At 32.9% G+C, this 15,153-nt stretch overlaps 4 protein-coding genes across 9 annotated transcripts in view; 3 read left to right on the forward strand and 1 right to left on the reverse strand.

Annotated features, from left to right (window-relative positions):
- LOC132699412 (SET domain-containing protein SmydA-8-like) overlaps nt 1-3,762 on the reverse strand; it is a 28,684-nt gene extending 24,922 nt beyond the window's left edge. The window contains exons 1-4 of one of the 2 annotated variants that reach the window (XM_060666091.1): nt 3,126-3,762; nt 2,942-3,070; nt 2,422-2,556; nt 561-693 (exon numbers count right to left, since the gene is read on the reverse strand). In XM_060666091.1, coding sequence (XP_060522074.1) covers nt 561-563 — 3 coding nt within the window. In that variant the 5' untranslated portion in view covers nt 564-693; nt 2,422-2,556; nt 2,942-3,070; nt 3,126-3,762. Of the gene's footprint in view, nt 1-560; nt 694-2,421; nt 2,557-2,941 lie in introns of both variants that reach the window. The other variant, XM_060666090.1, reaches the window with a different exon arrangement.
- Nucleotides 82-5,775, forward strand: LOC132699414 (odorant receptor 30a-like). 3 transcript variants are annotated; one of them, XM_060666097.1, is made up of 7 exons: nt 82-314; nt 371-610; nt 2,274-2,583; nt 2,641-2,740; nt 3,780-3,872; nt 3,923-4,078; nt 4,661-5,775. In XM_060666097.1, exons 1-7 carry the CDS (start codon nt 101-103, stop codon nt 4,703-4,705), a joined length of 1,158 nt encoding a protein of 385 aa, XP_060522080.1. In that variant the 5' UTR covers nt 82-100; the 3' UTR covers nt 4,706-5,775. The 3 variants fall into 3 exon arrangements, with proteins under 3 accessions (XP_060522080.1, XP_060522081.1, XP_060522082.1); XM_060666098.1 differs by lacking the exon at nt 3,780-3,872; XM_060666099.1 differs by lacking the exons at nt 3,780-3,872; nt 3,923-4,078.
- Nucleotides 5,776-9,208: 3,433 nt separating this feature from the next.
- LOC132699415 (odorant receptor 30a-like) lies at nt 9,209-12,143 on the forward strand. The gene is made up of 4 exons (XM_060666100.1): nt 9,209-9,505; nt 10,246-10,338; nt 10,392-10,547; nt 11,784-12,143. Exons 1-4 carry the CDS (start codon nt 9,458-9,460, stop codon nt 11,826-11,828), a joined length of 342 nt encoding a protein of 113 aa, XP_060522083.1. The 5' UTR covers nt 9,209-9,457; the 3' UTR covers nt 11,829-12,143.
- Nucleotides 12,144-12,669: 526 nt separating this feature from the next.
- On the forward strand, nt 12,670-14,581 carry LOC132699813 (odorant receptor 30a-like). Of its 3 annotated transcripts, none has more exons than XM_060666716.1 (7): nt 12,670-12,916; nt 12,968-13,207; nt 13,438-13,771; nt 13,826-13,925; nt 14,013-14,105; nt 14,217-14,372; nt 14,457-14,581. In XM_060666716.1, the coding sequence occupies exons 1-7, from the start codon at nt 12,712-12,714 to the stop codon at nt 14,496-14,498; spliced, it is 1,170 nt and encodes a 389-aa protein (XP_060522699.1). In that variant the 5' UTR covers nt 12,670-12,711; the 3' UTR covers nt 14,499-14,581. The 3 variants fall into 3 exon arrangements, with proteins under 3 accessions (XP_060522699.1, XP_060522698.1, XP_060522701.1); XM_060666718.1 differs by having other exon boundaries at nt 12,680-12,794; nt 12,844-13,207; XM_060666715.1 differs by having other exon boundaries at nt 12,670-13,207.
- The last annotated feature ends 572 nt before the right edge of the window (nt 14,582-15,153 follow it).

Consider the following 15,153-nt stretch of genomic DNA (forward strand, 5'->3'; position numbering starts at 1 on the left):
TCGCCACGTGACGCCAATGCTTCAATTCTCATTGAATATATTGGTGGACGGTATAGAGCAGTGACAGTTGACGGAGTTCAGTAGTACAGCTCTACCGATCATGCTCTCGACGCAGCGTTACTTCAGATTCATTCGACAGTTAATGATGATTATCGGAACGTGGACAGTCCAGACAGGAGAGCTTTCGACATTAAAAAAGCGTTTGTACCAAGTTTACGCCATTACTTTTCAAGTCATTTGCACCTCAGGTTCACTGTCGTTGTTAGCGGAAGTGCCAGCTTTAATAAAAACTAGTTCCATAACATCGGCTGCAGGTAAGTCCGCGATATGATTTGATCTGGATGATTAAACCGAGGTGAGGTATTGGCAGTGATGGACAACGTAGGAAGATTGATGATTTACGTTGTAATAATGTTTAAAATATTCATGTGGCAGTCCAAACGGATGCTAAATTTACTAAGCGTTGCTCTACAGCAAGACTCCGAGTTAGCGGGTGAAACTAACCCAAAAATTGTAAAAATATATAAGAAGCATGTAAGCCAAGCAAACAATGTAGTTACCATAATTTTTTCTTCCGGTATCCTGATTGGGATCGGCGTGGCATTAATCGGTAAGTCAATTTTCCGATTTCTCCTTTTGTTGAAAAAGAGATTTTTGGATCGGTAATCAAACTCTTTAGTACTCTAGAAACTCCTGTAAAATAAAAATCCATATAGCGGGAGGTTGAAGGTCTAGAGAGAAGCGAAAACTGGTTTTGTTTGAAAATTTGGATTGGGGTTTTCAAGTGTGTCCATTGAGGCAAGACATTTTGGACAACGGAACATTGCCCTTTCTAACAATATTTTTTTTTAAATCTCGATAAATAATACAGTTTGCAAGGAAAAAAGAACCTATTAATATTGACTTAAAATTAGGCAGTATAAAACTTAAGAGAGTTACTCAAGTTAAAGATTAGGCATTATACTAGAACTAGACTCTGAGTTAACATTTGAAGCACATGTAGAAAATATTGTAAAGAACGACTTGAGAAATCTTGGTTTTGTATGACGTAAGACCAAGGGCTTTCGCAACCACAAATCAGTCATCAAATACATCTTGGAATGCCCATCCACCGTATGGAATCCGATCTAAAACCTTTTTAGAAACCTTAATTTTAGATATTTTTTACTTTTTTTACTACTTTTCGTATGAAAATAACCTACAGTTTCATAAATTAAGGTCGCTTGAAACACGTAAAAATTGCTCAAACGTAATTTTTCTTTATATAATTGTCAACAATCTTATTGAGTCATCTTTTTGTCTTTTAATACTAGTCCTTATCGAATGCGTACTTAGGAAAACTTTTTCTATAGAAAGAATCAGATCTAACTTCTTAAACTCTTCGCTTTTTAGATGTACTCGAATCTACTATTTATTTTTCTGAATAACGAAAATACGGACTTATTCAACTGTTTAAAAGAAACGTATTTTTAATTTTAATTACTGTCTTCTAGCTTAGCAAATATCTAGTTAAATGACTTTTGTATTCCCGACTATGTGTAAGCCAATGTTTAATATGCGCTATTATGCAATTGGGCAGCCTCGCCTTTGGGTTTATAAAATTAAAATAAAATAAACATATGTCAAAAACGTAATCTTAAATTTCTTACTCTAGCTTTTATAACATCTCATCATCATCTAATTTAATATATATGGCTATCTAGAGCGGTTTTTGAAGTATTAATATCTTTTTTTTGAAAATTACGTACCTAAGTCAATATTTTCTTGACACATTTTTATTAGGCAGCCATCGAACGCCATCTTGTTTAAAAGTTTTGGGCAATTGCTATTAATATTTTCTTTAAAATCAATTAAAATGGATCACAATAATTAAACAAGACAACTTGCTACTTGGATTACTAGCATACTTAAATAGTAAAGTTCTACAATATTGAAGGAGAAATTTTAGTTATTTTTCAGAATTTTTTACAATACTGAGTGTTCCGATTGATAAAATAACATTTCCACCGTTTTTGCGTGTCACATCAAAATAATTCATTAAAAAAAACCGTATATTACGGAATAAATTTATCTAGGTAAATCTAATGTCCAAGGTTTTCGCAATCTGAAATCAAAATTTCAACATTGTTTGAGTTCAAAAACGTAGGATAAGTGGCAACGTTGCGTCAATCAAAATATGTGAGGTCGGTAGAGCAGACTCGAAATTCTAAGTAACCAAATTTTCAAAAAGACCCTTTCTGATGGGTAAAATCACTTACATGTTACAATTTTAGGAGATTTAAACTGTTATATGTATTTCAAAAATCAGAAAGGGAGCGACTTGAAAGAAAATCCTTTACCGTTGAATTTGTGGTATCCATTCGATAAAAACAAATATTACACATTGGTGCTCTTGGATCAGAATATTCGTCCGATACTCACTTGTCTATGCATCGGTGTCGTAGGAGCATCCATCAACTCTATTGTGATGTTTCTCAAACTGCAGTTAACACTTTTGCAGCATCAGTTTAGAATCGTCGATAAATTCGAAGCTGTGGAGTATAATTTGAAGTTCCTCTGTTTAAAGCATCAGAAATTAATCGAGTGAGATACTTAAATTATGACAGTTTAGGGATTATTTGAAAACATTTTTTTGTTTAGATTCGTCGAAGGTTTCAACGAATCTGCCAAGAACGTAATTCTATTGGAATATACGGTGTCGTCCATTACCATCGCCATCATCATTATTCAACTTATTTCGGTAAGTATTGTTACTTAATAAAAAGTTTTTTCACCATTTTTAGACATTTTGGACCTATCAAGTAAACTTAATAGTTCAGTTAATAATTGGGAACCCAAAAAGTGTTAGGTACATATGCAGGGTGCAAATAATGAATAATGACGAAACAAATATACAGTAAGGTGGATAGCATCCTTGAAAATGGAATCTATTCTTACTTACACAGCCTGTCCAGTTAATAATGAAGATACCTAAAACATCAAAAAACCGCAAGAGTAACTAACATCGGGAGAAATATTGGGCGTCTCACGTTTCTGTTAGCATATATTGAGAGAGTTATCATTCTAAAAACTAAGAGCTTAAATATAGTCAGGTGTGCGACGTCTTTCTTGGGGGTCCTAATTACCTGTATTTAGTGCATTCATAGCTTGTTTACTTCCACTTATGGATTACTGAGGACCTTCTTGTTTCCCTGGATAAGAACTGCGTCCTTGAATTTCATCTCGTACCAGTGTTGTTCTCTGTGAACAATTGTTGCTTCTGGTTGAAGGATTTGGTGTTGCTTTTCCCATGCTTGTTTTATTATTCCAGGTTTCGTTGTTTCGCCTCACTGTATGTTATTCTTGTTTTCCTTAATGCGAGTTTCCTTAGGTCTACGAGTTTCCCCCAATGCACACTTCTCCGCATTTTCATGAGACTTTAAATATGCAGTTTTTGATGATTTTCTGTTCAGAGGGTTTTGTCCTGGTGAGTGTCGATAGATCTTTATGACTACAGCTACGAAGTCGGTTAAATTAGTGTAGTGTATTTGAAGAAAAGCATAGCGATATAGAAACAATTTTGTAGCTTTAGAATATGTAAATAATTCTTATTTCGAGTTTTAATATGGTCAAATAAATCAAATGGTATACAAGGGGCGTTATTTAAACCAAGGAAGCAGTTTACCTTCCTCTGTTTGTTTAAAGAATGAATTGAAATATAAACAAGTCTAAAGAAGCTGGTACATTCGTCAGATATTTCGAATTGGTCACTGTTTTTAATAATTAATTATTATTTCTAGAGTGGCCAATTCATGTTAAACTTAACTTTGCTCTCATATACTTCGCTTCAGTTGTTATTATTCGCTTGGAATTGTAATGAAATTATCGTTCAGGTAATAATGCTCTTCGATACCTCAGCGGTGACATTAAGATACGATTTTAGAGTACGGCATTGGCGAATGCTCTTTATGAAAGTAATTGGTATGAGCAAAGCAAATCGGTTAAAAGAATTTTGCAAATCATGATGTGCAGGTGTGAAAAACCGCTTCGATTGAGAATCGGCATGTTCGGAGCGATGGATCTGGACGCCGGAGTCTCGGTAGGTATAAAAAAAGAGTTTTCTCAACTCAGCAACGTAGATGAGATAGATAGAATTAATTTAGACTTTTTTAAACATCATAAAGTACCAAAGTTGGTTGGGGAAATTTTTCTGCATTTTACAAATAGAATTCCACTGTATTGAAAAGATCGTTCGTGTATATAATGAATGGCAGTCGTCCTAGAAGAGAACCTTGTGGAACGCCATCCATAACCCAGCTGGGGCTTACAATTTTTTTGTTTCAGTTGATATCAGCCAGTTTCAATCGATTGTGGAAGTATAGGTTTTTCCAAGTTCATTTATTTTATTTTCATTTATGGATACTACTCCTTTTTCTCGCAAAGCCCTCAAGCTTTTTTTCCCACAGCAACGAGGACTTTACATATCATAACCATGAACGTCGTTTTAAATCAGTTTCACTATAAAGGGGAATTGGTGACATGGATATGACTTCGACATTTAAATATTGTCAATTCTCACTTCAATCTGTTTTTTTTTTCAGTGTAGTTGAGAATAATTACAAATAAAAACAGTCAAAATTTCTTTGAGCAGGATATCACAATTTTATGTTTTTTGTTTCAGAGATTAAAATTAGGTTACTCGTACACAACGCTGGTGAAAAATTGAATTGAAAAATCATTCGACAAATATATGTATCAACGCTCGGGCTTATACACGTGTGCAAGGAATCTTTTTCTAACCTTTGTGATTGAGGCTGAGAACTTTTAATAGTTTTATTATTACTTATCTAAATTATTGTCAGATTTTTGTTTGCTAAATGTTTAAATACGTATGTAATTTTTTTTTGTGAAATTACGTAATATTGTAATGGTAAGAAGTAGACAGTCAGATGGCTGACAGCAGTAATATTAGAGGGAGAAACAGAATATTTAATAGCTCAAGACCAGGCCATTTCAACCAACTATCTATATCAGGAAAGAGATATTTATAGAAAAAATGGAAGCAAGATGTAGACTTTGTAAGCCATATGATGAAACAATTAAGCACATTATCACAGGCTGCCCAGCTTTGGCAAGGAAAGAATATCTTGAAAGTCATAATGAAGCTTGCTTAACACTACTTTACAATATCTGTAAATACTACTACTAGAGACTTAAAAAATACGATATGTCGATTAATCGACGTCGCAATACCATCAGATGCCACAATAAAAGAGAAGGAATCTCGAAAGATCATAAAATACAGAGACTTTCAAATAGAAGTACAGAGAATGTGGGGGGTTAAAACAACTGTTATCCCCGTCATAATCTTTTCTTTGAGACAGCTCACATAATCCACTAATAATAATATAAAAAATTCAATAATAATAATATAAAAACCATACCTGGTATCGCATTTTGAAGATAAATATACTGCAATTATATCGGCTACTTCATCATTTGTCAGAAGCATTTTAATAGTTTTAAGGACTTGCTTTTGTGTGTAACAAACGAAAATTACACTGTCTGTATAAGTATAATTTTTATAATTCGTAGGTACTTGTTTTTCGACCCTGGACTACTCTTCATATTCTGCCAAATACAAATTTATTAATAATTATAATTACCGGAGTAATAGCGCCTTTAAAATAGTTAGCCAATTTTGGTATCATATCAGTATATTGTTACGAAATTGCCTATAATTTTTTACAGAATTTTGCATTTTTTTAGTGTATCGAAAATCACTTTACCATAATCAATAAGAAGTAAAACATCACAGATGTAATTTAAAAATATTTTCGACGGGGCTCTGTTGATCAATTTAGTAATGACATTTTTTACCGCAACGGTCGATATGTTTAATATGTATTTTAAATCTAAGGCACCCTTAAGATACTCTCTATACCCTAATGCTTTAAAAGCCATGGTGCCAGAGGGACTGATAACTTCCTCACGGCAAGTACGTATCCTTGCGGCTAACTCAATAAATATTTCATATTATAGGAAATCAAAAACTCCTGCAGCTCGTTTTGATTACAGACTATGTATTTAAATTTTGCGCCGTTTATTTTCTCCCTGTTATTAAGACGCAACAAAGGGTTTTAAGGACATCCAGAGGCGTACACGTGCATTGCATCATAAATTCACCCTCCTCTATAGGATATCTCATGCAGCTTTAAATATTTATAACGTCGCTCTTATGGGACATTTTATAACTGACGTACTGATTTTCAAGATAAGTAGCTAGGAGTAGTAGCTCTATAGTCTTTTCTGATATTAAACAGAAAAAACTGCTTTCATTGAGCCTTTTATTTATAACTGAAGGACATACAGGAAAAAACGCGTCGCGTTGTTTTAAGTAGCTGTTCTGACATCACTATATATGTATATAAAAAAATTGTACTATTTATTGCCATTGATGTATTGCGTGCCATTTAAAAATAGGGCAGGTTTAACAGCACCATTTTCTAAGATTCTAGAGAAGACTCAAATTGAATTAAACTATTGATTAGGTTTATCCAATAATTATTAATTAATACCATAATTACTTTTATCTAGATTAACTTAATTTGCATGCATAAACCATTCGGATTAGGAACTATTTCTAGACTTCATTAAAATAAACTCGAAAACGAAGTTAAGGGAAAGTGAAAACTGAGATTTCTAACGCACGCCAATGGTTCAACTATTCTTAGTGTTTATTACAATACGTTGATCGACGATATTCGATAGCAGCAGGAGCGATAGAATTCATATTGACGAAATCCTGTCGGAATATCAGTTCAACAATGCATTCGCAGAAGAGTTATTTCAGCTACATTCGACAGTTGATGATGGTTGTCGGAATATGGAGAATAGAGGAATAAGATTGCACAATGTCAAAGAAACTTTCGTACCGAATTTACTCCATTATATTTCAAGTGATTTGCAGTTCGGGAGCGTTATCTACGTTGGCTGCTGTGCCAGCTTTAATTAAAAACCATTCTGTGGTTATTCGTAAGTCTAGTCTGAAATCGAATAAATGAATATTAATATGATGTTTTCAGTGATGGACAACGTTGGCAGGCTTATGGTTTATATTGTTATACTCTATAAAATATCCATCTGGCAATCAAAGCCGATGTTGAAGTTGCTAAGGATTGCTTTGGAGACAGATGCTCAATTAGCTCATGAAACCGATCCAGAAATTCAAAAAATATATAAGAGTTACGTCGATTATGGAAATAAAATTGCTACTGTTGTTTTGGTATCTGCCATCTCAATGGGGGCGGCCACTGCAATACATGGTAAGTTAGTAATAACCGTTATCTTGAAACATTTTTGAGAAGTTAATTTTTGTATAGATAATTTATTTGGGAGGTGTGTGACCTTTCTGAAAATAACAAAGTTATTGTTTTCTTTTTAAAAAAATGGTATCCAGTGTATCTCTGCACCAGTAACAATTCATTGCATTAGATACGGGAAGATAGATATGTTATAAATTTTCATAAACTTCAACCTTTTTGTTTAGGAGTTGATTGTTTATTCATAAATACTTTTAGGAACTTAAATGTCCAAAATTTGTGTTGATGTACTATTTTACATACTGAAATAAAAAATTCAAACAACGTGGGATGAAGAGGGCATTGCATAAACTGCAAAATTCAATGGAATGGAATTTGTTGCAGTATAGTTTTCGAAGTAGTGTAAAGGGGATTCACGTTAGATGTCCAAAGTTGCCATTGATTTCGGATAGATCGTAAAAGCTGCATTTCCCAAAATAAACTCAACTCCGTTTTTAAACGATTAGAATTTTTCTAAACACTGGTATTGTTGGGTTATTCTTAAGTTTTTAATTTGTAACACAAGTAGTCACTTACCCAAAATTATAATTTAATAAATAAATAAATAAATTATTGACAAACTAGATAGATAGATTGTTATGCTGAAAAGTAGTTTATCACCAAGACTTTTAACTGGAAGTTTTTATTAATTGGATTTCTACATCAAGCGCAATGACGCAGATATCGAAAAGCGATATAAAATTATATGTCAAACTCGTAGCAATAGGACTATTAGGCCTATAAAAATTGAAACTCAAGTTCATGTAGCGCAAAGTTCGCTAATGTAAAAATAATACACACACATTTATATATATATATATATATATATATATATATATATATATATATATATATATATATATATATATATATATATATATATATATTCTCACGAATTGATTCACGGGTGGAAAAATGTGATGACACTATATTCCGGAATATCATCCGTTCGCTCGTTGAACTCCGACTGGAATCCTGCATCCGACTGGAATCCTGCAGACGTTTCGCCAAAATCGTACTTGGCATCTTCAATGCTCGCGTTCCGTGTTCGAAGTGTTTTCGGAGCGCGAGCATTGAAGATGCCAAGTGAGATTTTGGCGAAACGTCTGCAGGATTCCAGTCGGAGTTCAACGAGCTAACGGATGATATCCCGGAATATAGTGTCATCATATATATATATATATATATATATATATATATATATATATATATATATATATATATATATATATATATATATATATATATATTTAGTGTTCGAAGTGTTTTCGGAGCGCGAGCATTGAAGATGCCAAGTGAGATTTTGGCGAAACGTCTGCAGGATTCCAGTCGGAGTTCAACAAGCGAACGGATGATATCCCGGAATATAGTGTCATCACATTTTTCCATCCGTGAATCAATACGTGAATATATATATATATATATATATATATATATATATATATATATATATATATATATATATATATATATATATATATATATATATATATATATATATATATATATATATATATATATATATATATATATATATATATATATATATATATATACGTATTGATCTCAGTTATGCACCTCATTTTCACTGCTTAAATTAGTATCATCAAAACACTATCCGGGAATGAAAAAAAATTGGCCTTTATTTAAAATTTAATTTATAATTTGTTTCAGGAGATTTCAATTGTTATACTTACTTAAGAGAACAAGAAGGGAGGAATCTGACTGAAAAACCTTTGCCATTAAATTTGTGGTATCCATTCGATAAAAACAAATATTACACGCTTGTACTTGTTGATCAGAATATCCGCTCGATTTGCGTTTGCATGTCCATCGGTGTCGTAGGGGCCTCCGTTAATTCTTTCGTAACATTTCTGAACCTGCAGTTGGCGTTACTGAAATATTATTTCAGAAATGTTGAAAAATTTATACCTGGTGGTATGGTTCAAAATGAACCTATCGTGGAGAACAATTTGAAATTACTTTGCATTAGGCATCAGGAATTAATTGAGTAAGAGGTTTGAAAATTATTTTAAATTGATTGAAGTGACATTCACGTGTCTAGGTTTGTTGAGAATTTTAACGGAACTGTAAAAAACGTCGTGCTTTTGGAATACATGATTTCATCTGTCACGATCGCAATTATAACTCTTCAAATCATTGAAGTAAGTATCGTATAAAGCCATAAAAATTTAAAAGATCCACAGCTAAACATACATAATACATGTGAGAGTAATTAAAGTGGCGAAAATCGATCATCATCAGTTAGTATAATCGAGAGTATCCTATTAAGAAAATAAATAAGAATTTTTTGGAAATCCCTTGTTATTTTAACTATCAATTACTTACATCCAAAATAATATTTCGAAGTAAAAAATGATACCAATGCGATTTTTGAACTGTTGCATGTTACCAAAACATTATTGTTCTGATAATTAGCAATCCTACTAAATCAACTACCAATACCAATTCGAAAAACATCAAACAATGTGTGACGCTACAAGGTCTACAGCAAACAGTTTTTAAAAAATGTATTTTCTTCCTTCGTTCATAATAGTGATGATAACAAGAAGGTAATTCCAATGTCACCGATATCTAAATGAGCTGATATAACTAGATTATTTTTGTGGAAGACCGCAACACCACAGAGAACGAGCACTCTGATACTTTTTCTGAAGTAGAAAAAATCAATGGTCAATATGAATCTCTAAAACAAAAAAGTAATTTGCCTTTTCTTTTCAAAGAAACTTCTACAGGCTACTGTAATACTATTTACAAAATTTCTGGATTTCTGTTGAATTCTTTAGAGCTTAACTGTTCACTTCCAGAAAAAATCCAGACGATTTTTAAAAAGTATTTTATCGTGATTATTTGTACCTGATCGTTTAAAAAAAAATATTTTTAGAGCAGTCAGCTTGCTTTAAACGTGGCCATGCTGGCGTACATGGCCATACAGTTGCTCATATTCGCTTGGAATTGCAACGAAATCATCGTCGAGGTAAAAGTATTTTGTTATGGTATATATGTTTCCCCAGACGCATCCGTTTTCAGAGTGTGGATTTGGCGAATTCCCTCTACGAAAGTAATTGGTACCACCAAAGTAAGTCAACGAAATTGATTTTACGTGTAATGATGATGCGATGTCAAAAACCGTTGCGTCTAATAATTGGTTTTTTTGGACCGATGGATTTGGAAGCCGGGGTCTCAGTAAGTATAGAAAAATAGAATAAAGTTCGTTTTTTTTTAAATTGACTAAATAGGGAACAATTATCGCAGTTAACCTTTGAAATTGTTACTCTGTTTATAAAGAAGGCTTCGGAACTTGACAGCATGGAATCGTCTGTCTTGGTTGATTGATTATGACCTTCGAAAAGATAGTTGGAAAACTAAAATTATGAAAATTAATTTTTATTTCAAATACTGTATTCGTAACATACGGCTATACGGAAACTTGACAATAGGTTAGTTGCTTTAGTGGATTGGAAATTGAAAAAACCTACAGGATGTGTGTGGTATTTGAAAACTCAATAAAACTTGTGTCTATAACTCCGGTATAAAATCTTATTTTCGAAACACCCTGCATGTTCCGTCTAAAATGGTATGCCAGGAAACAATGTCTGAGCTCTTTTAGAAAATGTGTGGAAATGTTCTGCTTTCTATTTAATTAACTGAACTACTGAACTGCTAAGATTTATTCAGGGTTCCAAATTGCTTAAAAAGCCAGGAAAATATTTTTTATTTCTATACCAAAATTTACTTTATTTTTTGCGTAGAATTTAAAATGAAATAATATACAGGGGTGTCATTTAAACAAAGCAAGTTGATGGCACGTTTATATAAAAGCGGCAACACTACATCACTGAAAATATTTTAGAGCGATAGGGCACCCCCTCTTACATCGCCCTGTATAATTTAAAATAAATCTGTACATCCGTTATCCAGATATTTCTAATAAAACTTATAATCGTTAAGTTTTGGTAATTTATAAAAAGAAGCTATAGTTTACCTAAGCAGGTAATATATAACAACAACTCTAAATAATTAGGCCGAAAATAGGTTTAATAGGGGTGAGTTATTAAGATGTGATATTGGAATTTTTTTTAATTTGTTCATCTCTAAAGCTTCAAGTATATTTAAATGGCGTCTTTTTCTTTGAAATATTGTTTGAAACTACGATTACATTCTGTTAAATGAATAGTATAGTTGGGATCAAACTTGTATAAAAGCTGTTATACTTAAATGGTATGGAGGTTAATCGATAATTGTAATTTATATCAATATGAATGACAAAAACAATTTAGATTACTAGTATAAGTATGGGAAGGTTTATGGAAAATGGAGAAAGTATGTCTATTTTAAATTCTTCTTTATCAATAGAATCAACCCACTTTTACTTTTGTACTTAGGAAAAAGTGTCAAACTAACATTTTTTTTTTGTTTCAGAGGCTGAAACTGGGCTATTCATATACAACCATCGTGAAAAACTGAACTCTATGTCGTAAAACTGATTGGACATTTCGGTGTTCCAAAAAAGGAAATACCATAACATGCATTTGTGCTTACTTACAAATCCACTACACAAATTTCAATATCACGGTGCATAAAAACACGCATTCTGTCAGCAAACTTAATAAATATTTACGGAATAATAATAGATTCCTAAAGGACTCTACTACCCCTTTTTATTACAGAGCGTTTCGAGGTGGAGGAAAGCTTTTTCTGCCCTGTCATTAAAGGAAGTAATATTGTTGCCACCAGCGGCGCGCATCGGATTATTTTCGCTGCCGAAATGAAATGTTTTTACTTCAGCTTTTCTATGTTTTTGAAATCTAATTTATTAAATGGATATGTGGTTATTAATTAAACCAATTAAATTAACTTTAAAAAAAAGCAAATTTGAATTTATTGTTCGCGTCGCAAACGGCCCGAGGGTCCCGTTCTTTCCGTGCCGCTTTTTTCGAAGAAACGAAAAAGATTTCAAACTTGTGTCTTTTAAAGTTTAAAGTTTAAAAAATGAAATTTATTGAGCCACCTTGGGGAAATGGATTTTAATGCCTAAATAGTTTATACAAGATAATATAATATAAAAGGGTCGTTTTTGGCTATGGCCAGTTTATTTTTGAAGATACGATCTTTATTTAGTTAAAAGTTTGACAGAGAGTGCACCTTGCAACTTAATTCTCGCTAGCTAGTAGTGAAAATATCTGAGTAAAATGTCTGGAGGAAACGTTTAAATGGGATCGATTAAGAGTGCACGCCAATGGTGCCTTGCCTGCAGACGCTATTTAAATGTGCCCGATTTACCATGAATAATAGAAGGTAACTTCAATTTGGTGCGGCGTGTATAGCTACAATTTTTTTGTGAGCTATCATGTGGACAAGTACTAGATATTTTCGCTACATCAGGTTCTTGATGATGACCGTTGGAATATGGCGGATACAAGGCGAAGAGTTGTCAGTAATACATAAATATCTGTACCAGACTTATTCAATGGTATTTCAGCTGATTTGTTCTTCGGCTGTGGTTTCATTAGTGGTTGAAATCCCCACATTGTTAGGAAAAGACACTGCTGCTGGTGGGGCTCTATTTAAGAAAAAGATGTTTTATTTCGGGAAAATGATTTTAGTGATGGACAATGTGGGCAGACTGATGATTTATTTTGTTATCGTATTTAAAATGTCCATGTGGCAGTCTAAGCGAATGTTGCGCTTGCTGCACATAGCATTACAACAAGATAATGAAATATCCCATAAAAGCGATGAAAAAGTTCAGCAAATATACGAGTGGCACGTAAACTACGATAACAAGGTTATATCCGCTATTCTCGTTTTAGCCATTTTGATTGGAATCTGTGTAGCTATATTGGGTACGTCGACAACGACAAAAGTATAATGCAGTTTTCCAAAAGCTATATTCTGGGGGTTGTTTTTTATTTTTTTACAATAGGAGTGTGAGATATAAATTTTCGTGGCTAATGCTGAGAATATGTTAACAAAAACAACGTTAATAGTCTAATAGTTACGTTAATAGTTTTTAAGGATAGGAAAGAAAGATGTAAAACACTAGACTACACAATCGTTATTTATTTTCTTCTAGGTGATATAGAATGCTATAAGTTCTTTAAGAAATCCCTACGAAATAATGTAACAGAAAAACCCTTGCCCCTTAATCTGTGGTATCCGTTCGACAGGAATAAATATTACACGTGGGTGTTGATCGATCAAAACATTCGGTCCACTTTTTCTTGTCTGTGCATCGGTGTGGTTGGGGCCTCGGTGAATTCCGTAGTAATTTTTTTGAAGCTGCAGTTGAAGCTGCTGCAATATTATTTCAGATATATGGGAAATTGTAAAGCAAGGAATATTCTAGAAAGGAATATTGCAGAAAACAATTTGAAGTCGCTTTGCATAAAGCACCAGCGGCTTATTGAGTAAGGGACTTTATAAATTTGGTCTGTACGATTAATGCCGGATATTTGTTTTAGATATGTTCAAACCTTTAACAAATGTGTGAGAAATGTAATATTGTTGGAATATACAGTGTCGTCTCTTACATTTGCCATAATTATTCTGCAAATCACAGCGGTAAGCACTAATAAACTTGTACCTATTTATAATAGCATATTCGGGAAAGTCCAGAAAAAAACAAAGATATAATCTCATTTCTTAAAGGGGGAGCCACTGATCTTCAACTTCACGATGTTGACGTACACTGCAATTCAATTACTCACATTTGCCTGGAATTGTAACGAAATTATCGTTCAGGTGTGTATATCAAAACCTAACCAACTAACCAAAACCTGCCAATATGTTTATTTACAAATCGTATAATTAGGCCCTTAAATTAATTTATGCTATGCAGATTATCGTTTTTAGAGTCTTCAACTTGCGATTTCTCTTTACGAGAGCAAATGGTATGAGCAAAGTAAGTCAGCACAGCAAATAATACACATCATGATGATCAGGTGTCAGCGACCTCTTTATTTAAGGATAGGCTTTCTGGGTGTCATGAATTTGGAGGCTGGATTATCGGTAGGTGCATTTCACAAAGTTAGGATTAAATGATTGTAGCTATTTTTGAAAAACGGTGAGGTTAAATACTAATTATGATTTCAGAGACTTAAGCTGGGATACACATATACCTCAGTCATGAGCTAACGACATCCATGGAAGGTCACTACGTGCTTTACTGTAACTCTCTCGTATTTTGCAAATTAAAATAAATTTGCCCATTTTTTTCGCTTTATGACCTTTTTGTAGTTTCCCTTGACTTTTCCGCCTTGACTAAACTTTGACTTTGACTTTGATGTTAATTCAGTTTTTATTTTGCTGAACAAATTATGGACATAAGGTATGAAATTTTTGTTTCTTTTTCTGACTAATCTTTTGTTTTATTAGTTGTGAACCCCCACATTAAATTCAACAAGATATGACAATCGGAATTAGAATAATTCTATAATACATTTACTGCTCTAAATACTGACAAATGCCAGTGTACATAACTAACGTACAAAGGCTCTTACATATTAAGTTAACTACGAAATTATATCTATGCACGAGATAGTCAATATTCGTAGATAATAAAGGATAATTCTGTGTCGTAGTCATTCAGGTGTCAATGGTTTATCAACTAGAAAATGTATGTCATTTTCTGTTATTAAAAATAGTGCTTAAAGAGTAGCGACGATTGACGGTATGCTCTTCTGTTCCTCTTGATTTCTTTCTCAAATCTTACTATTCTTAATTATTTGCAATAAAATCGTATTTCTTTTAATAATACGGATAGTGATATAAGCTCAAATACAAAATAATT

Source organism: Cylas formicarius, unplaced genomic scaffold (assembly GCF_029955315.1).
Source record: "Cylas formicarius isolate icCylForm1 unplaced genomic scaffold, icCylForm1.1 PGA_scaffold_3__17_contigs__length_32017465, whole genome shotgun sequence".
Lineage (NCBI taxonomy): Eukaryota > Metazoa > Arthropoda > Insecta > Coleoptera > Brentidae > Cylas > Cylas formicarius.